At 42.8% G+C, this 23,029-nt stretch overlaps 1 protein-coding gene across 1 annotated transcript; it reads right to left on the minus strand.

The window, feature by feature from the left end:
- Positions 1–1,262: 1,262 nt before the first annotated feature.
- TEX30 (testis expressed 30) lies at positions 1,263–7,363 on the minus strand. Its single transcript, XM_066622173.1, has 5 exons — positions 7,326–7,363; positions 6,495–6,725; positions 5,777–5,828; positions 4,451–4,653; positions 1,263–1,546 (listed from the first exon to the last, which is right to left on the minus strand). Exons 1-5 carry the CDS (start codon positions 7,341–7,343, stop codon positions 1,385–1,387), a joined length of 666 nt encoding a protein of 221 aa, XP_066478270.1. The 5' UTR covers positions 7,344–7,363; the 3' UTR covers positions 1,263–1,384.
- Between the last annotated feature and the right edge of the window lie 15,666 nt (positions 7,364–23,029).

Here is a 23,029-nt window from a genome sequence, read left to right on the forward strand (position 1 = left end):
ATTAAATGGTACCCCAGTTTTCCCCTATTAAAATCATACCCTCAGTTCTTTTCTTTTTTCAATCTCTCCTCCTTTTCTTTAGGAAGGGAAGAAAAAAGCAAGAGGATAGACTTTGCCTTCCTTCCTCCACAGGCCATCCATGGCAGGGGTGAGTAGGCTGCTTCAGAACTGACCTGAAGTAGCCCGCTTCACATTGCTTCACAGTATGACCTAGATGTAAAAACTGCTAGACAAGCTTATGTGGATGGATAGAGACAGATAAATGAAAAAGGAAAAACACACTGACTGGAATTTAATTTTTTAAAATGCAGTTTATTAAGAGAGTGGCTTGACATACCAGCAAAGTTTTAGAAAGTCATTTGCTCCTTAGTTAAGCACTACACAAGAATCCATTATATCCCGATGCAATTGTGCATCTTTTTAACTTTATAGATGAGAAGTACAAGCAATAGTATTGTATAGTTTTAATATTTTACTTGCAGGTATACAAAAAGTCTTAACAGAATTAGCTTGTGAAATGTAACCTTAACTAATTTTTTCCTGCACTGAAATTGCTATACATTCAATAAATGTACAAGATATTAAGTAATCTTGAGTAAAAACAGGAGTGTTTCAGTTACATGACTATGTCATAGAAAAGAATGAGTAAAGTAAAGGACAACACATACTCTTTCTATAATGAAATTATAAATTTGTCAATGCATTACTCCTGAGTAGAAGGAAATGTTTTACTTCTATTATTAGTCCAGCCAACAAGCAAAATTTAAGTCAACCATTTAGACAAGAAACCTAAGAACTGTGGGATGTTTATTTGATAGCTGTGATAAACATACCAAAAGTCCCCCAAAAAATCCAACTTGAGGGAAAGGCGACATTTTGGAAAGTTTCTCTCTCTTTAGCCTGTCTCTGCAACTGATGAATCTGAACCAATCCACTGAATTAAACACTAAATGGCCAGAAGATCTCCATAATTCTGGATAAGATTGTTTTTTGGACTTTTTTGGATATTTATCATAGCTATTTAATGAACATACCCTGCACCTGTGCTTTATTCTAAGTGTCCAGGTAAATTATAATATTACTAGACAATACAAGTATCTTTGCTATGAAAAGTACTTCGTGAAAGGTACCGTTTTTCATTTCAAGCCTCCATAAGTGAACAGTAAGAACAAATTTCCAAAACAGCTGCTCCCCCACCCCAAGTTGGATTTTTAAGACTTTGGATATGTTTATCACAGTTATCAATGAACATACCCTGCAACTGCCAGCTTTTTATTCCAAATGCTCAGCTCTAATGCTAATTTCACTGGCCTATATACAAAGCAGTAACTAATAAGAGAACAACATTGAAGTAGAAACTATATAGTAGTTAGTAATTGCATTTTTATACTATTATGTCTTTAATCCAAGACAAAACATGCATGTTTATTTCCAAAAGGATATCATCTGTAGTTCGTCCTCTTACTGCCATACTGTGGTTTGCATTCTCAATCCAATGGATTTTTTTAGGTGCTTTCATTTTGATTGCAACACTCTCCAACAATTGCTAGCAAAAACAATGAAGGGACAGAATATGAACAAAAGCAGGCTCCTGCTGGATCAGGCCAAAGGTTCATCTAGTCCAGCTTCCTGTATGTCCCAGTGGTCCACCAGATGTCCATGGGACCACTCAAGACAGCATGATTCCTGTATCTTTTTGCCTCTCCCTTGCATCTGGCATTCAGAGATAGGCTACCTCTAAAACCTGGAGGTTACATACAGTCATCATGGCTTGTAACAGACTTTTCCTCCATAAATGTGTCCAATTGCCTTTTAAAGGCATTTTAGACCAAGTGCCATAACCACATCCTGTACGAATAGGGTTATTAGTCTTCTCTACCAAGAACTAAACTTCAACAAGAACTAATCCAACTTGTATTAATTAGGCAGTCAATAGTTTTGAGCATAATAGAAAAACCCTCCCTCCACGCTGGCTCCACATCCACAGCACAACACTGTTCAGAACAGCGGTTGCCAAACTTGTGACCACTGTGCATAGAAAAAGCAGTCCCTGTTCAAACTGGCGCTTACTGTTCCAGCGCAACACTAAAAAAACCCCATCCGACTGCTGCAATGTAACGGTCTAGGCCAGCCATTTTCAACCACTGTGCCGTGGCACACTGGTGTGCCGTGAGTGGTCCACAGGTGTGCCACAGGAATTTGGGGGAAGGTCATTTATTAATAGGGCCTATGGGAGATGTGAGCCCCCACTGGCAGCATGGTGTATTTTGTCAATTGTCAAAAACTTGGTGGTGTGCCTTGACCATTTTAGTGCCTTGTCAGTGTGCCATGAGATGAAAAAGGTTGAAAATCACTGGTCTAAGCAGTCATGCCTGTAGCCCACTTTCCCAGCAGGCTTTGTGCCCACATTTTCAGGCAGGCATAACTGCCTAGAGCAGGGGTGCCCAAACCCCAGCCCTGGGGCCACATGTGGCCCTCAAGGCCTCTCAATGCGGCCCTCAGGAAGCCCCCAGTCTCCAATGAGCATCTGGCCCTCCAGAGGTTTGTTGGAGCCCGCACTGGCCTGACGCAACTGCTCTCAGCATGAGGGCGATTGTTTGACCTCTCACATGAGCTGTGGAAAGAGTGCTTCCTCCACTGCTTGCTGTTTCACGTCTGTGATGCAGTAGCGGCAGCAAAGGAAAGGCCAACCTTGCTTTGTGCAAGGCCTTTTATAGGCCATGAGCTATTGCAAGACCTTCATTCATTCATATAAGTTCATCTTTAATATATTCATTTGTGTATACTTATGTAAATGTATTCCAATTTTAAATGTAAATTAATTCTTTTTTCCCCCCGGCCCCCGATACAATGTCAGAGATGATGTGGCCCTCCTGCCAAAAACTTTGGACACCCCTGGCCCAGAGCAAGGCCACTCAAACCCCAGCCCAGAGGCTGAATCTAGGGTTCAGACCTTTTCATTCCACCTCCGCACAGCTCCTCTTCTGGGTAGACCTGGGCACCAGGATGCTCAGGGCAGTCATATCTGCCCAGGTCCTGTTGCGCAGCCTTCCAGGACACCAGGCAACAGATGCGGCTGCCCACAGCATCCCAGTGCCCAGAGCTACCCAGAAGAGGAGCCACAAGGTGGTGGAAGAAAAAGCTGGGGTCTGAACAGGAACTGCATTTGTGTCGGACAGCAGTCACAACTTTGAGTGCCACTGGCCTAGAACAGGGGTGTCCAAAGCTTTTGGCAGGAGGGCCACATAAACTCTCTGACACTGTTTTGGGGGCTGGGGAAAAAAAGAATTAATTCACATTTAAAATTTGAATAAAACAGAGGTCAAACAGTTGCATCGGGCCAGTGCGGGCTCCAGCAAGTTTCTGGAGAGCCAGAGGCTCATTGGAGACTGGGGGCTCCCTGAGGGCCACATTGGGAGTCCTCGAGGGCCGCAAGTGGCCCCACGGCCGGGGTTTGGGCACCCCAGGCCTAGAGTGTTGCATTGCAGCAATCAGGTGGGCTTCTTTTGAGCATCATGCCAGAACGATAAGTGCTGCTCACAGTGGGAAAAGCTTCAGTGTTGCACCGGATGCAGCCCATGGGCCACAGTTTAAGGAACACCAGAATATAACAGACATGTTAAGGAATGACTTTAGGACAAAGAAAACTCTAAATGTTAACACGATTAAAAGACAGATTAAAAGAGTGCAATAATATCATTCTTGCATTTTAGTGGATAATATGAGAAAAAATTTCAGGATGATGTGGTGTTTCTTAGAACTGGAAGAGCCAGGTTCAAATTCCTATGCGGCCATGAAGTTTCCTGGGTGACTTTGGGCCAGTCACTATCTCACAACCTCATCTACCTCACAGGGTTGTTGTGAGGTCAAAAGGAGGGAAGGAACCATATACACCACACCCTTAGAGGAATATATACCACCCTCGGAGGAAGAGCAGTATAAAAATGTGAAAAATAATTTTTAAAAACTGTTTTCCCCTAGGAAAATACATGAAGCACATCATTAACAATAATTTATATAGCATTTAGTGGGAAACCAGTGAAAAGACAAGTTCTCTAAACAAACGTTCTTAAATAAAACAATACAGCTTGCTTTTAGTGCAAAGTGGTCAGTTCCAAAGGAAAAAAACACAATTCCTAAGGATGAATCAGGACTGGGAAGTAACAACTATGAAAAGGGGGAAGAGAAGGCTCTGCTAAAGAAAATCAAGGTAGTGATCTAGTAATGAAAACCTCTTGCCTAAAGCTCCCTTTCATTCAAAGTGTTTGAAAAACAGATTCTAGTCATCATTATTGTACATTTAGGGCACAATCCTAACCAGGTCTACTCAGAAGTAAGTCCTATTTTATTCAATAGGGTTTACTCTCAGGAAATTGTGGTTAGGATTGCAGCCTTAGTTAAGCAAAGCTGTTACCTCTCCCTTTCAACTTTGATGCAAATAGGCACTCACTTTATCACACATCTCATCTGCTGTTCCAGACACAAATAGCACAGGAGACTTAACGGAAAATAAATCTTCATCCCGAAGTTTGGTGTGAAGCTTTGGTCGATGCAGTGGATAAGATAAACATATCAAACCTCTAATGAAACTATCATTATCCTGGTCAGCTTGACATGTCACAGAGGCAGCGGCACGTGAACCCATTGAGCGGCCTACATTTAATTAGAAATCAAAGGAAAAAAGCTTACCCACTATTCCATTGATGCATTCTACCTAGCATCAAAAAAGCCCAAGGACTTCTAATCCACAGTCAACTGATGCCTAGCGGCAGAGTTCAGAAGCTCAAGGTTCTCGCACTCAGTACACTTTGACAATACCCAGGGATTCAGTTACATAGAGAACAATGTGAACTTTTACAGCTACCTGGAACATTTTATGTTATAGTGCTGAATAATGTGCAGCTATGATCATGGAAATCACTGCCAGGAAGCTGGAGGGGTACACAAGAAGAAGAGCTCTTCTGGTTGAGGTCATGAGACTGCCTAGTATTTTATTTTCAGCATTGGCCAACAAGATGCCTCTGTAAAACTCACACAGAGGCTGACAATGATAATATCCCTTCCCTGTGCCTCCAGCATCTGGTACAGTATTCAGAGGTACAAACTGCCACTAAACAAGGTCAATGTAGTTAACATGGCTAAAAGTCATTGATAGACCCATCCTGCATTAAACTGTCCAAACCTTTCTAAAACTGATCAATGGACAGTCACACCTGTCTGGGATGCTTCTATAATTTATAGGAATCATTTGCAATATAACTGGAATTGCTACTGCCTCCCATTCTTGGTCCAAAGGCTTACACTTAAGCATAAAAGCACTCAATCCTCAAATGCCATGTCTCAACAGAGTAATGTTTATATTTCACTGATGGTAACAGGTTGCTGGGGGTCATGGGACAAAGTCCTGCATTGGGTTCTCCCTGAGGTTGCACTGAGTGTTACCACTGTTTCTGAGGGTCAACTTGACATGGCTCAGTTTCACCACTGCTCTATCTGAGAACAGACTGCTAATTTAAGCACAAATGCGACAAAGAAATGGATAGCTACTGCACAAGCAGGGGGTTGAAGAGCAGGTGGACTGAGTTTGGAAGGTATATATTTTTTGGCATTATCCTCAATCCACAGCTTAAAACAATGTATATATTAAACAAAGACCCTGGAATGCAAAACTCCAATCAAATATATTTCTCCATTTCTGATTTTGTGCATCAGCACAATGAGCATGGTAATTTTAATTTCAAATCAATAGAAGTTATCCAAGACTTAAATTTCTTACCTCCAAGAAAAATGCCAGAAAGATTATAATCACCAGAAGATCTTAAATATTCCTAAAAAAAAAGTTAAGGGTCATTTGTCTATAAAATACATTATTGAATAGTAAACTATTCTAAGATTTTCAGTAATTAAGAATGCAAGCAAGCTATATCCTATTAGGCATTCAGGTAAACATCTCTCTCTTACAGTTCAATCCTAAGCTGTGCTGGCAGAGCCAGGCTGCATGGCCTGTGTGGCAACCAAAGTAGCTTAGGAGGTGGCTGGAGGTGACCTCAGGGTAAGGGGATCTTTTTCCCAGCCATCCCCATGGGGCTTCTCAGATCCACACCAGCTATACAGCTGGCACAAATCTGGGAAGCTCATGTAGGGCTGACCAGGCCAGGGGTTAGGGCCGCCAATTCCATCCCCGTCCCAGGCCCAATCCTTATATCAAAATTCAGATGACTAGCTTCTGAACCATCTGACAAAGATCTGTCATTTTGTTGTTACAACTTACATCAGTAGTACCATATAAATTATTATGTTTGCAAAATCATGAAGGAGTCTTTTTTATTATTTGGTACATGTCAAGTTTGTATTATGTATAAATATGATCATGACAATGTTTATTGGTTGACATGACATATGGGCCAAATGACTCTCTGAACCACTTATGGCTCCCAGAATGCACTGAAACTTCTGTGCTTCTTAAATAGAAAATCAGATTTGATCTTTCATACCACAACTGCCTTATATGCTTTTGCTCTATAGATGACATTAAGACTTTTGCAGGTAAATCGCAGACACAGAAATCCATGAGGAGCAAGGTAGTTTGCCAAAGAAGTTAGATGAAAGAAATTCATATCGCCGGATGCTCCATGAGTAAGAACCACAGCATATGGTAGGATCTTGTCAGGGATGGAGAAAACGGCATCTAAGTATTTTGTTCCAAAAGGTATTTTCACCTTAGCCTAGAAATAAAAACACAACAAATATAAATTCCATCCTGCATAGTAAAAACGTAATGCCGAAGATGAACTGCCATGTTTTGAAATAGATGAAATAATACATTCTAAAATGTAATGAAAGCTATTTTTATCATTAAATCCCATTATGGTTATTCAGGATATCTACCACAATTTTTTCTGTTCCTATTAACCACATACTTCAGCATCTCCACATGTACATCAACTCATTGTTTCCATGTTCATTTATTTAACAGGAATCTTCCTATATAGGAAGTTAAAAGGCTTAAAAATCGTTTTAAGGCATCCTGCCAAATTGTTATCTACTCATACCATTAACACTGTAGAGCAGGTTTGTAAATAGCAACTAGCCTGGTCACCTATGATGAGTAAGAATGGCCTCCAGCAACCTGGCCAGGTGAACTTGGTTCTTTTGTTCCTTTCAGGCTATAGGTGGTTAATATAATCATGGGCAGACACATAAACTTGTAAGTATTTCTGTGTGCTAGTAACTTTTGTGAATTAACACAACTGTCTTACATAGAAGAACATTTAAAGTTTGGATTATTTACAAAGTACCATAATATGCTTGCAGTTGTAACATACCTCTGTATAATCACCCATTCTTCTTTCATAATCTTGCAGATTTGGATTTCAGAAAGTCCCACTACTCGTCACTGTAATAAGATAAACAAAAAATTAAAAGTAGATGCAAGGCAGCCTACGCGCACAGGGTTACCAAATACGAAGGGGGACAATGTGCCTATACCTTTAACCATAGTATAGAAGACGGAATTTTGGCAGGTGCAGCTTTTTAAATCCTTCCATGTTGAGCTGCACCTGCCAAAATTCCGTCTTCTATACTATGGTTAAAGATACAATACAGGCACTCTGTATTTGGTAACCCTTTACAATACATGCATAACTTGTTTGCTATTAAAGAGTACAGCGCCAGTGTAACTCCCCAGTACCTACTATTATAGATATTGCCCATGATGAACAAGGAATGATTACAGCTGACAGTTACAATGGTTCTTCGTCCATTCTGTAACCAGTAGCACAAATTACTCCAATTCCCTGTAGGCTAAAGGAGTGCATGTCAACTGGGCAATATTGGTAAAGCATTTGCCTTCATATTAAAAGATGTTACCATTCTGGAATTGTTCCTCTCTAGGACCATATCAAGGTTATTGAAACAAAGTCTGTGTATTTAAAAAATGCAAGACAGGTACACAGTAACTCTTGCTACAAGTTGAAAACTTAGCACACCTACTTGCAATCCTAAGTAAAAATGTCTCTCAAATTGAGATGAGCAGCATGTAGCCTGTTAGGTGACTTGACCAGGGACATGCAGTGGGTGGGGAGGAACAGCCTCCTGAAGTCCTTCAAAAAGCACCACTGTGTGAGTCGTACAAATACTCACAACCCACGCATAGGCAGACTTTGTGGGGGGGGGGCTCTGCCTAACCTGCCTCCCCACCCACCGCGCATCCCTGTACTTGACCCACCTTAGGTGTCAGATTGGGGGGGGGGTACCATTAAAGACCAAGAAATTGTGAAAAACCATAACAAACTAAATGATCACAGGAGATTTAGCAGTGCTCCATTTGGATTGTCCTTCTCAGGTACCAAAGTGTGTGTGGATTGCCCTTCTCAAAAGTGAGTGTGTGCGTGTTGTTTCCCCTCCCCAGTACACTGATGCCTCTATATGTATTGGCAACCTTCAGTCTCGAAAGACTATGGTATCGCGCTCTGAAAGGTGGTTCTGGCACAGCGTCTAGTGTGGCTGAAAAGGCCAATCCGGGAGTGACAATCCCTTCCACACCAGGAGCAAGTGCAGTCTGTCCCTGGTCTGTCTCCCTGGCTATGGGCCTTCCTTCTTTGCCTCTTAGCCTCAGACTGTTGGCAAAGTGTCTCTTCAAACTGGGAAAGGCCATGCTGCACAGCCTGCCTCCAAGCGGGCCGCTCAGAGGCCAGGGTTTCCCACTTGTTGAGGTCCATCCCTAAGGCCTTCAGATCCCTCTTGCAGATGTCCTTGTATCGCAGCTGTGGTCTACCTGTAGGGCGCTTTCCTTGCACGAGTTCTCCATAGAGGAGATCCTTTGGGATCCGGCCATCATCCATTCTCACGACATGACCAAGCCAACGCAGACGTCTCTGTTTCAGCAGTGAATACGTGCTAGGGATTCCAGCACGTTCCAGGACTGTGTTGTTTGGAACTTTGTCCTGCCAGGTGATGCCGAGGATGCGTCGGAGGCAGCGCATGTGGAAAGCGCTCAGTTTCCTCTCCTGTTGTGAGCGAAGAGTCCATGACTCGCTGCAGTACAGAAGTGTACTCAGGACGCAAGCTCTGTAGACCTGGATCTTGGTATGTTCCGTCAGCTTCTTGTTGGACCAGACTCTCTTTGTGAGTCTGGAAAACGTGGTAGCTGCTTTACCGATGCGCTTGTTTAGCTCGGTATCGAGAGAATGAGTGTCGGAGATCGTTGAGCCAAGATACACAAAGTCATGGACAACCTCCAGTTCATGCTCAGAGATTGTAATGCAGGGAGGTGAGTCCACATCCTGAACCATGACCTGTGTTTTCTTCAGGCTGATTGTCAGTCCAAAATCTTGGCAGGCCTTGCTAAAACGATCCATGAGCTGCTGGAGATCTTTGGCAGAGTGGGTAGTGACAGCTGCATCGTCGGCAAAGAGGAAGTCACGCAGACATTTCAGCTGGACTTTGGATTTTGCTCTCAGTCTGGAGAGGTTGAAGAGCTTTCCGTCTGATCTGGTCCGGAGATAGATGCCTTCTGTTGCAGTTCCAAAGGCCTGCTTCAGCAGGACAGCGAAGAAAATCCCAAACAAGGTTGGTGCAAGAACACAACCCTGCTTCACTCCGCTTCGGATGTCAAAAGGGTCTGATGTGGAGCCATCGAAGACAACAGTGCCCTTCATGTCCTTGTGGAAAGATCTGATGATGCTGAGGAGCCTGGGTGGACATCCAATCTTGGGGAGAATCTTGAAGAGGCCGTCTCTGCTGACCAGGTCGAAAGCCTTTGTGAGATCTATGAAGGCTATAAAGAGTGGCTGTCGTTGTTCCCTGCATTTCTCCTGCAGTTGTCTAAGGGAGAATACCATATCAGTGGTGGACCTGTTGGCTCGGAATCCACACTGCGATTCTGGATAGACGCTCTCTGCAAGTACCTGGAGCCTCTTTAGTACAACTCGGGCAAACAGCTTTCCTACAACGCTAAGGAGAGAGATGCCGCGGTAGTTGTTGCAGTCACCCCTGTCACCTTTGTTCTTGTACAGCGTGATGATGTTTGCATCCCTCATGTCTTGAGGTACTCCACCTTCTCTCCAGCAGAGACAGAGGATTTCATGCAGCTCAGTGACGATGATCTCTTTGCAGCATTTTAGGACTTCGGCAGAGATGCTGTCTTTTCCAGGTGCCTTGCCAAAGGCAAGGGAGTCCAGGGCCACGTGAAGTTCTTCTAGGGTTGGTTCACTGTCAAGCTCTTCCAGCACAGGCAGGCACTCAATGTTGTTCAGTGCTTCTTCGGTGACTACATTTTCTCTGGAATATAGCTCAGAGTAGTGCTGCACCCAGCGTTCCATCTGCTGCGCCCGATCCTGGATGACCTCGCCTGTGGCAGACTTCAGAGGGGCAATTTTCTTCTGTGTTGGACCTAGGGCCTGCTTGATACCATCATATATCCCCTTGATGTTGCCCGTGTCAGCTGCTATCTGTATCTCGGAACAGAGCTGGAGCCAGTAGTCGTTAGCACATCTCCTGGCAGTCTGTTGGACTGATGCCTCTAGCTCAGTGATTTTCAACCTTTTTCATCTTGCGACACACTGGCAAGGCACTAAAATGGTCAAGGCACACCATCAGCTCTTTGACAATTGACAGGGCACACTGTGCTGTCAGTGGGGGCTCACATCCCCCAATGGTCCTATTGATAAATGACCCTCTCCCAAATTCCCACGGCACACCTGGGGACCATTCGCAGCACACCAGTTGAAAATGGCTGCTCTATCTGCTAACGCTACTGAAGTTAACCTTTGACGCCTGTGGTGAAGTGGGCTGCAGTCCACGCAAACTTGCCTGTCCACCTTCAAGCTGCTTTGCTGTTTTTGCTGCAACTCCTCTGCAACATATGCTGGACACCAGCTGCTACTTTCTGGCTGCCTCATGACCAGCTCCGCCGCCCCCGCCCTTTTCTAAACCAGCCCCTCTTCTCTGCGCTTAGACTGAACCTTTACACGCGCATGCAAGCCTCTTGCTCTCCCCATTCACTTTTCCCGCCCCGCCTCCCCTTCCTTCCTAGGACGCCAAGCTGCAGCATGCCAGGCCACCAAGTGCATGCCGGGAGTTGTAGTACAAAGTCAACCGCAAGGTTGGGGCTTGTATTGCCAGCCTCCATCTCTCTGCCCGGGGAAGCACTGCAGGAGGAGGGTGAACCTCCAAAGAGCAGCACGTGACTTCATACATGGGCAAGCTTTTTTCTCAACCAGCAGCTCTCTAAGGCTGCAATCCTATGCACACTTTCCTGGAAGCAAGCCCCATTGACCACAATGGGACTTACTTCTGAGTAGACCCACTTAGGATTGTGCTGTTAACAGCTGCTTTACCTGCTCCAGACCTGCCATTCCATCCTGCTGTGCTTATTCAGGATGACCAGACATCCTCTTTTTCCAGGACATGTCCTCTTGTTTAGTTTCATGTCCTGGAAAAGAACTTAAGCCCACCTTTTCCCTGCAGGCAGCACATAGTTTTCTTTTGCAATGAATAAATTTTATGTAATAAATTAGATGCAATATAGTTTTAAATTTAATAATAAGTAAATTAACTTAACCATATGAAATCAATCTACAAGTGTTTTAACTTTCATTTTGTCATGTCCTACATTTTTCTTGGATGTCCTACATTTTGGGGGGCTTTGTCCTCTTTTGCAGTTATGACATCCGCTCACCCTTATTTCACCGGCTACTTTATTACTAGCTCTGTTTTCTGCGCTCATGGCAGAAGATTCAGGATTGATTGAGACAGTGTTGAAATGCTGTATCATTATCGTTCTTCAAGTCGTGAGATTTGTGAGTCACCCTAGCAGCCGGCATGATGACTTAAGGAAAGAAAAATATCCCACAGAGATCAGTACACAACCGTCTGCCCACTTACACTATAACAAAGTTCAGCATAAGTAAACACACAATGAAGTGGAGCCCTTTCCTCTTCACTCAATAGTGTAAACTATACAGACAATATCTATTTTTTTAGTTGTAAGGTATTAAAAAATTTCCATGATCTACAAAAAATAAATAACACAGATGAAAGAGAACTATAACTAAAGGAAAAATAAACTTTTGTGTGGTAGCTTATAAAGGACCAGATTACCAGACTACAATTGTGATTTTTGGAGAGAATTTTTTCTGCTGTGGTAAACTAGCTGATTGAGAGCCCAGTCCTGAGCTTGTTGCACCAGCTTTACGCCAGCACTGGGTGTCACAAACGTGCTGTAACGCACGCATGTGACATTCAGCACTGGGTCAGTACTGGCACCGGCCCAGTGCTAGTCCATGCTGAGCCGAGCACCAACCGCAAGCCAGCTGCACGCCACCCAGAGCAAGGGTGAGCTCCTGGCAGTGGAGAGGTTTGCCAGTGCAGGAGGGAGTCATTCCAGGGTAAGGGAGGGCAGGGGAGGAAGCAGGGCGGGAGGGGGTAGGACCAGCAGAGCTCTACTCCACCAGATCCAGACCTCCATGTCAGACCTTCCGGCTCAACACAGAGTCTTTCAATTCTGCACTGGCCAAACAGTTGACGTAAACTTGAGAAGCCCCATTGCCAGGCTTGGGACTTTCCCCTGGGGAAAAGGACGAAAGTCATTTTGGTGTCACTGCTGCAGTGGGCGCCAGGAAGCTTAGGATTGGGCTGTGAGACAGTAGAGGTTACTGCATTCTAAATAAAACAGCCATGAAATAATAATAATAATAATAATAATAATAATAATAATAATAATAATAATAATAATAATAATAATAATAATAGTACAGGCATTTATATACTGCCTTTCTTGGTCATCAGATTTCTCCTCAGACTTTAATTCAAGGCAGTTTACATGGGGCAGGCTATTCTAAATCCCTGTAGGGATTTTTACAATTGAAGAAAGGTTCTATCTTTCAAGAACCACAACATTTCTGATGGATCTTTTACGGTCTGTTATCACTTTCTGGCATCCAGAATCCTCCCACGCAGGCTGACAAGCAACTCCTTCATCTCTCCAAGAGCAGGTGGAATAACTCAGCTGGGTTTGTCAGCTGCTTCAAGGTCTCGCCAATTCACGGTGGCCTCGAACTGGTGACCTTCGGATGTTATCTTCAGGCAAATGGAGGCTCAACCCTCAGATTGTTGTAGCCATTCCACGAAAGGAGAATGCTGACAGTGATTTCAAGGGAATGCATATTGAGAAAATAGATGTAAATTGTAGGGTTAACTTGAAACTTGCTTTCTTTTTGCTAGCAATTTTCAAGAAATACATATTCCCTATACTAGGAGGAGTCATTTTCCCTACATAGCTTCATTAAAGAATAAATTTAAGAAACATTTCAGAATGGAGAGGTTTGCCAACAAATAACTAAGCTCCACTTCCCTCCCCCACACACACCCCCCCCCACAATCTTTATTAACTATGTAAGAAACAAGAATGCATAAAGATAGGAAAGATTTCTGTGATTCCTACAACATATACATATCAAGACGGGAAGACACATAAAAAGAGCCCTCCGCAGATTAAATGTGCGATATCTAATTAAACATTTCAGAAAGTTTTCTTTGTCAACGTTTAAAAGGTAATTGGCCAGGTGACTACCCAGCTATTTTGGGATGTGATCACCAGTTGGAATTTTGCTTGCATCATAGCTTAATACCTGCTGGGAAATAAATGTGTCCAAAGACCTTAATGTCAACTGACTTCATACTCATGGAATTTGTTCGGACTGAGAATCAAATCCTCAAGGCCTGTGAGAAGCTCATCCAAGATATCAATTGTGCTGCTGTGAATAACTTCAAGATGATCCTTGCTAAAGTACCAAAAAGAAAAACTTTCCCAGGGAAAAAAAATTATTAGAGCAAATGTTACATCATTTGTTCTAGGGGAGATTTATTGATTTTGTTATAAAAGAAGGGATTAAACAGGGATCAATAGAAGACCAATAGAAGAGTGAATTGATTACTACTTTGTTCAGGCCTTTACAGAGGAGTTGCACTGAGAAATTTAATAAACTTGACAATTACAGGAAGGGAAAGAGAAATGGCACAGACAAAAAAAATCAAAGCAACAACTGAAAAATAATTTGATCCTATAAAAGAATTTGGTTGGTAGCATTTAATGACATTCATCCAAGAATTGTGAAGGAGTTGGATGAACCTCAAAACTACTTACTCTCATATTTAAGAACTCAGGGAATCACTGTTGTGATTTCACCAGAGAAGAGCAATTATAATGCATATTGTTCCAGCCAATTACATAGTTCCACATCTGGAAAGTCTTTAGAGCGAATAATACAATTATTTTGTAAACTTCTAGAGGAACAGGGATTCAGGACTAGCAGCTGACATGGCTTTATTGATTGACACAGTTGTGCAAAGGATCGTAGAGCAGTGGGTCTATCTGCACAGATCACCGAAAGTTCTGGAATTGTTCCACATGCCCTTATTTATGACTTGGATAAATTAACGTTTAATTCACCTTAAACAGTTACAAGTAATACAAAACTTTCCAAACCCTTTAGGATAGACTAGATAATTCAGATTTATACAGTAAATTGGTCAGACTGGCATGATGACATTTACAAGGACAAATGTAAAGTCATGCACAATGGAAGAAAAAGCTCACACGTAAACCTAGGATTATGCTGATGGTATTACACAGCAGCACACCAGGAAAAATGTAGGTTTAAAGTATGAGAATAAAACATAAATCTGAAGTATGATTTATGCAGTATGATGTTCTGTCATAAAAGACAAATGCCAATGACTGATTGTTCTAAAAAGGAATATCATTTCTGAGATGTAAGGGGGGGAATGCCATTGCTCTATCCAGACCGCAGTAGAACTCTGTAATTACTGAACATAATAGCATTAGAAAATATGCTAACAAACTGGAAATAATTCAAGGAGCTACAATGGTAAGAGCCTAGTAGTCCAACTATGAGAAATCACTGAACAAGCTGGACTGCTGAGCTAGAGAACAAAAGGGTGCTATGCTGATAATTTTTCCTTAATTTAGGCTGCAGTCCTAACCACACTTTCCAGAGAGTAAGCCCCATTGAACAAAATAGGACTTACTTCTGAGTAGATCTGGTTAGGATTGTACCCTAAGACTGTAAGGCAAATGTAAAACCTAGATTAGTCAAAATGCACATTTGATTCAAAACATCTCACGTCACAGTGGTGTGATGTGGTGTGATATTGAGGAGTGCTCAATATCCAGCACAAAGACATGGTATACAGTAGTGTGAATGAGTGTATGAAGTGACTGAACCCAGGAGTTCATGCTCCAGTTCTTACCTCAGCCACAAACTGTCTAGGTCAGTTCTTCCTAAACTTTCCGTGAACCACCTCATCCTCCATGGTGGATCACAACCTAATGCTCAATGTTCCGCTGCAAAGCACTTTTGAGAGCCTCTGGAGGCCACATCCAGGTTGTGCTGGGCCCATGACCAACTCCACTGGCCTCCACAGGCTCCAGAATGACTTGTGGAAGCATCCGGAAGCAACTTCCAGTTTGTACGTAGAAACAAACCAGAAGTTGCGTCTGCAAACCAGAGGTTGCTTCCATGAGGCATTCTGGCACCCACGGAGGCCAATGGAGTGGGTCCTGGGCCTGGTGCAACATGGAAGTGCCCTCCAGAGGCTTCCAAAACATTGTGCATCAGGTTGTGACACACTGTACATTGGGTCACAACCCACCAGTAGATCTCAACCCACAGTTTGAGAAACTGTTATACCATCTCTCAGCATCAGCCCCTGCCCTTCTGCCCTTCTGCAGCCGCCTTGGGTGCCCTTCGGGGAGAAAGGCGGAATGCAAATCCAATAAATAAATATGACCTACCTGACAAGCTGTTGTAAGGCTTGCTGCAATAATGTATTTGAAATGTACGCACACATGCGCACTTGTGACTGAAGGCCAGAATAAAAGTCCATTACTACTAAAATGAGACACAAAAAATAAATTTGAGACACTTTTAGTATTGTGTGAGAACATCTTTAGCCTTTGCAGGGTAGTCCCACAAATCTCAGTTCAAAGAAAATAGCATATCAATCCACATACAATGGGAGCATAATATATTGGGGAATAATCTTGCAGCATGTTTGCTGCTTTTTATACCGAGAAATGTAAGTTTTAGTACTGAAGAAGAGTACAAGCCCTTCTTATGTTACATTTAAAAAGTGTTCATATAATTGTGGACTATTGCTGTGGTGGTGGTGGTGAATTATTGCTCTAATTGCAAGAGTCTTTTTTAAGACCTATACAAGTGCACCTACCTCTTTTTAATTCAGGTTTTACATATTTGGTATCAACAAACGGCACAATCATACTTGTCTATTCAGAAGTAAGTCCCATTTATTTCAATGTTATTATTCCCAGTGCGTACAGGATAGAAACCAAATATATTTTGTGAGAAAATGCCCTACAATGAGTTTAGGAACACTTTGATTGTCAATCAGAGTGATTGTTGTGTTGTCATAACACACATAAAGCTGTGAGGAAAAGAAGTAACAAAGATTTTCTTGCCAGATCAGTGAGGGATCATGCTCAGTTATTACAGAAATGATATATCACCAATCTGGGCCATATGTTGCATCAGCTCAGACATGCTTTCAGTAAGAACTCCTCCAAGAAGCCTTAAACAGTAAGCACACTATCTATTTTGATCAAAGATGTGTAAACTGCTTCCACGGTTATATTTAGTTCTGATCATTTATAAAACTTCCAGGGAGGTTACAGGCATGCTCTAGTCATAAAGTAATATACATTCCAATCTTTAAAGGAGTATAATGCAAGTACTAATGCACAGAACAAGACAGAAAAATAAATGGGAGAGAGAGAGAGCAGCATCATATGTATGTTTATTCCAAAGTTTCACTTTAGGCCAGTGGTTCAAGATGTCTCCCCAGCCGTCTTGGCTCAGCTGGGCGCTACCATACTGAATCTTGCAAAATCTTGCAAGATCCAAGATGGTGACATCCAGATTCCATGAAATTTCATGAGATCCAAGAGGGTAAGTGTCCAGATCTTGTGAGATTTGGGCTCTGCCGTCTTGGATCTTGTGAGATTTTGCAAGATCCAAGCTAGAGGTAGCTGGGGGAACAGGTAGGAGGGGCCACTGGAGACATCCTGCCAAGCTCCCATAAGTGCACCACAATGCCCTAAGTTGGCACTATTCACACTTTTGGAATCCCTGCTTTAGGCAACGAGGCTTGCTCCCGGGTAAGTGTGTACAGAATTAGCTTAAACCATTTCTGCCCAATGTTGCATATACACAACACGAATCAAATGTGTACACCTGCAGGCTGGGCAGAAATGGGTTAAAGGCAGGAGCTGAAAATGTTTCATTAGAATATTCCATTGCTCTCTGTAAAAGGGACTGAATATGTAAGATGATTTTATGATGCATATATACCATACCAGGGGAAAAGACCTCAATTACCAAGAATATTATGTATCATCACTTACAGGCTACAAGTATACCTGAAGGAAGGTATTTAAAATTTAAACTCTTTTTTTTTTTTTTAAGTAATGATGTTGCATAGCATATCATCATTCACCTAGGGCAGAATTAAGCATTCTCCACACTGATTGCAGCAGGTTTGAATAGGAGCTGTGAATTTCAACACACACTTGCAGGAATTACACTTGCTCGTAATTCATTCCTTCCCCAGGAACAATAATTCAAAACTCTTTAAGCAGGATCCAGAAAATCTGGGATGAACAGTCAATAAATAATAAAATGAGATGCTTCTGATGTTCCAAAGTAGTAGCAAGGGTGAATTCATGAGTGACTCGCTCTTCCTTTTTCCATATTTTCATGTCCCATCCAAAAAGGAGGTGAGAGATTCATACCCCATTCCTATGTATGTCTACTCAGCCGTGTCCCATTAGAGTCAATGGGGCTTACTCCCAGGAAAGTGTGGATAGGTTTGGGCTGTCATTCTCCCAGTGTGGTAACAGAATGCTTACCTCCCTTGTTTCAGATCAAACCTAGAAGCCTGGGGGGAAGAAGTACCAATCATGCTTCCGCTCCTGTTTCTTGTTTGGAATATCCAAAATCGTTTTCAGAAGAATCATCTTTCAGATACGGCCACTTCATGGACTGATGGTTTTAGGATGTGATCCTGTATGATCTGGGAGTAAGTCTCACTGAACTTGATGGGACCTGCATCTGAGTAAATATGCCTAAACTTGCACTACCATTCATCTCCCAATCAACAGAGATTTTTTTTTCTCTCAGAAATACCATTTCTTTTCATGAAAGCCAAGATAAAAGAACTATTGTTAAAATTATTGCAGAAACTTGATCGCAGATTAGATTATATACTGTGGGCCCAATCCTATCCAAATTTCCAGCACTTGTGCAGCCACAATGCAGCCCTGAGGTAAGAGAGCACATGATCCCATACCTTGAGGAAGCCTCTGTGATTGCCTCCCCACCACAGGATGCAGTGTACACCTCATGAGCACAGCTACACCAGCACTGGAAAATTGGATAGGATTTGGCCCTGTGTCATTTGATCTGCTTACGCCATATTGTTCCCTCGATATAATGGAGATGCTTTCTGCTGCTATTCCGAATTATATTATCTAAAAAAAAATTAAAAAGATAATTAGTACTAAGTATTTTTATTTAGATTGGGGGTGAACTTTGATCTGTGACAATAACAGAACTTGGGATAATTTGACTATGGCAATCTTCAACTAGACATTCTTTCAACAGAACAATTTCAAATAAAGTCATCACATGCTTGCAAGATTGGCAGTGTTGTTCAGAATTTGTCAACACCTAAGCAGCTGAGTTGGGCTTACTTTGGCAAGAGACAAAGATCTTTCTCTGCAAATCAGTTGACTTAATCCAATGTCTTCATGCATGCTGTCTGCTTAGGGGTGTTTCCAGACTGGTAGCTTCCCAAACATCATTCTTCCCTTGTAAGCCACATGCAGAATTACAAATGACTCTCAATACTACACTTTTAATTCTACACTTTAAAAAACCAAATCTATCAATGTTTAAATAATTATTTTTCTGTGAGCTAAAGCACTTTTTTATTGAGGTGCTTTTTCACAATTACCTCAACATTTTTTTTTAAAGGAGACTAAACAGTGTTTTAGTGTTAATTAAAAGATCAGGGGAAAAAGTAAAGATCGGGGTACAAGATAAATAATTGAGAACTCAGCAGCATAAAATGTCATAAAACCATAATTTTTTTATTTTAAAAAAGGTGGCACCCACCAAATCCTAACCCCCTTCCTGGGCCCAATCTGCCTTCACTAGTCAATGCAGTTCTGCACCACAATATCACTGTCACAGGTCCAAGTTGACCCATGGCGGCAGTAGGGGCTTACCCCCAGGGCAAGGGAATAAATATTCCCTTACCTTGAGAAGGATTCAAGTTGCCAACCTCCTCCCTCCATGGGATACAGTGGAAGCCGCGTTGGCACCACTGCATTGCTACAAAGGAGTTAAGTAGGACTGGGATGTAATATAAACAAGATTTTCCCCACTTGTCCTAATTACCCAAAAGCCAAGTGAAACAAAAAGCTTCTATCTTTTCACTTTCCCTTCCAGTTCCTTGATCTACAATAATATTTAGGTGGTTTCAGGAGGGTATTATTCATTGGGCTGTCTAAGCTGAAGCCTATAAGGCCTCACAGGGACAAGGGGCCCATCAATTTACTTGCCCCGCTGTTGGGGCACAAGGCCTGAGCAGGGGCCTGTCACTCACAGCAGATAGAATGAGCAGTCCACACCAGTTGAAGGGAGCCAAGCTGCGGTGATGTGAAGCACCCGACCCTCAACACCAGGGGCAGCTGGCAAGCCCTGCTTCTGCGGGTGGGCAGAGTGGACGTCATAAGGCCAAGCATGTTCAGTGTGCCGGGGCTGAACAGTGCCTGCACACTCAGCTGCCCGCCAGCCCAGCTCCCAGTGGCAGGCAGTGCAACCTTCCCAGTTGACCAGGGCTCCCTGCAGTGCCAGCTGAACCAGTGGCACGAGCTGTCCGCTGGCACACCCCTTTCTCCCTGGCCAACCAGGGCACCCCACAGCACCAGCCTAAGGGCCTGGGCTGGCCCTAGGGGCCCAAAAGCCTAGGGGCCTGGCCTTGGTCAATACAGCTCTGGGTGGTGTGTAACCATTTGCTAAGCCGTGCAGAGAAACTGGAAGAATAAGAGGGGCAAAATACCATGATTTTAACTTTCATACAGATACATCTCATCTGCAGAACTTGGTCATTCTGTTTTATCTTTGAAGGTAAGAGGCAACGTACATAAAGCCAGTTGCCCCACGGCACGTTTTGTCATAGTCCAGCATTTCCAGCTTTGACACAAGCCATGTCCCTGTCCCTACACACACCCAGTTGCGCCCAGACCTGACAAAAAGCAGAAAAGCAAATACAGCCTCCTTGCAAACTTGTTATGCGCAAACACCACAAGTAGAAGTGAAGTTCACCTGGAGCACAGTTTTGTTTTTCTTCATTACATATCAGTAAGGCAAGTAAACAGGGCTAGTATTTTTGTTTAACTAGACTGGATGATGGATGTGCCTTTATGCATGTACTATGAGAGAGATCCTTTCTCACAGCCATAAATTTGTCACTCCCCTATTTAAGGGTACTGCATTCCTGTCATGGTATTATGTGACACGATGCACTCACTGGTGTGCAAGCTGCAGCTGTTACAATTCACTGATACCTTGCACTGGAAAGAGGTGAGAGCTGGTAGTGTGTAGCATTTTGTGGCTGTTCTGTCTCTCTCTCTCTCTCTCGTGCTCTTACAGCCCAATCCTATGCATGTCTACTCAGAAGTAAGTTCCATTAGAGTCAATGGGACTCCATTAGGAAAGTGTGGATAGGATTGGGCTGTTAGTGAGTTAATCAGAGTAAATGCCGGTAAACAAACCTCTCTGGGCATTGACTTATGTGAGGCAAGTCAGGAAGGCTTAGGCACTTCCTCATTCTTCCAGAATTGACCATCTGCCACATAACATTTTTTAACTTGTTGTCTCAGTGCATCAGCAGCACAAACAGCTTAGTGTGGAAACTTTCTCCTCATAGCATGAATAGCCTGGAACAGGGGGTGTCACCATTCATGTTGTCCTTATTTGAATGAAGTACCTCATGAACCCGAAGTACAAAACCTTTAACATTTAACTGTTGGACCCAGAAGCATGATTACATCCATAGCATGCAATGCACCCACTCATAGTAGGGTGAGATCTGCCAGAGATGACTGCTATTTATAATGGGAAGTAAATATCACCTCAGAGCTGCTAATATATGAAAGCAAAGAGCATGGCTTATATGGGGTAGAAATTCCTTGGTCAATCTTCATTAAAATCAATAGTTGGCTTCACAGCAAAAGATATGAGGTTGTCTAAACTAAGTGTGGAACTGACACAAATCCTTCACTTACAATGTTGGGCATTGTCATCTGAGATTGTTTTGACAAAGTGGCTCATAAAACGAGAAAGGAAGCTAGGAGTATTAGCATGCAGCTTTGCACCAAAATTGGCTCTATCCACTATCTAAGCTTGAGCTGCTAATTGATTCTCTTTGGCTAATAATCCATAGGATTAGGCTTCTCAGGAAATATCCCATTTACACTGCCAAAGTATCACTGAAACAAGCATTAGAATTTTGTTAATCACTTTTTGTGTGACTGACTTTACATTAGTTGGTTGGAACAGAAATGGCACTGTCGGTTTTGCAAATAACACCTTTCTCGCTATAGCAGGGGTCTCCAAACTTTTAGGCTAGAGGGCCACATCAAATATCTAGCATGGTGCTGAGGGCTGGAAAAAATAAATTTTAAATATAAAATTTAAATAAATACATGAGAAAACCTCAGAAAGCCTAAAGCCTTCAGACGGCCCAAAAAGTCACTTCTGGTTTTTCAGGAAAACCAGAAAGTGATGTTTTTAGGCCTTTAGAAGGCATTCTGAGGGGAGGCGCATGGACTCGCAGGCCCTCAGAACACCCTTGAGTCACAACTGGAGCACAGCAATGGTCACATTCGGTTGAGTAGGCAGAGGTTTGCAGGGAACCAGGAGCTTGCTGTGGGCTGGATAGAGGATTATAACGAGCCACATCTGGCCCCCAGGCCAGGATTTGGAGACCCCTGTACTATAGAAAAGAAAGGCAGAATTCAAAATGAATAATAATTCTGTTTATCCATGTTGCATAGAATGATAGTGCTGCAGTACATTTTTAATATACTTCAGTGGCAATATGGTTATTCTTTAGAGACTGTTTCATTACCTTTCTTCCTGTTTCCAATCTTTTCTTTGTATTCCTTTGCTCAGGGCCTCAGAGAAGAATTTTATCAGGAGGTACAAAGTTTCTTTTCGGTCCCTTCCCAAAGGGGAAGGGGGCAAAACAGGATGGGGGAGGAGGGTGGAAACAGCTGGAATAGTCTTTGAAGCCCATGTCTTCTGGGTTTCCCAATGCAGAGCCCACGTCTACCCATCTGTGCAACATTGGCAGCTAAAAGGGAAAACCAAACACACTCTTAAAGTCTCTCTAAAGTCTTTTAAGTATAGAAAATCATTGCGGAAAATTAGCATAATTGTATTTAGGCTCACACTAGAATGGAAAATGTCCTGTGTGTACCAAAACGTACTTCTGCAGCAGCTGCAGTCCTGCAACTGTGTCTCTGAGCTTCTATCCACTCCTTTACAGTAGATGGATGTACAAGCCAGAATTACTGTAGTAGGTCAGTTTCCTCCCAGGCTTGACACTGTGCTAAGGAGTGTCATGTATGCATTCCTCTGCCCTGTGCTTATGGTTTATGGCAGTCCCCAGCATATCATGTGGGAAGCAAGTCCAGGTAAGGTTGAAAAATGTAAGATTGCAGGAAATTTCTGGGCCCCCTCCTATGGCTCCCCTTTTTGACCCTGGGCCTGTGTACAAACCACCCCCTTTACCCCTTTCTCATGGGCCCTGACTTTGCTTGACTGTAATGCTGTTCTTATTTATAAGCCCTTGCATCACGCACTTTGATGTTTCAAAGTTCTACAGGGCAGCGTACACCTGCTGAATGAGCTCTAAGTCG

This window comes from Tiliqua scincoides, chromosome 3 (assembly GCF_035046505.1).
Source record: "Tiliqua scincoides isolate rTilSci1 chromosome 3, rTilSci1.hap2, whole genome shotgun sequence".
In the NCBI taxonomy this organism is placed as follows: domain Eukaryota; kingdom Metazoa; phylum Chordata; class Lepidosauria; order Squamata; family Scincidae; genus Tiliqua; species Tiliqua scincoides.

Excerpts from the sequence above, each read along its gene's own strand:
- TEX30 (XM_066622173.1), bottom strand. Across the intron at positions 5,829-6,494 it reads AAGCATATAAGGCAGTTGTG|GAATATTTAAGATCTTCTGG; the intron begins GTATGAAAGATC and ends CTTTTTTTTTAG. Across the intron at positions 1,547-4,450 it reads CAGATGAGATGTGTGATAAA|CAATTGTTGGAGAGTGTTGC; the intron begins GTGAGTGCCTAT and ends TGTTTTTGCTAG.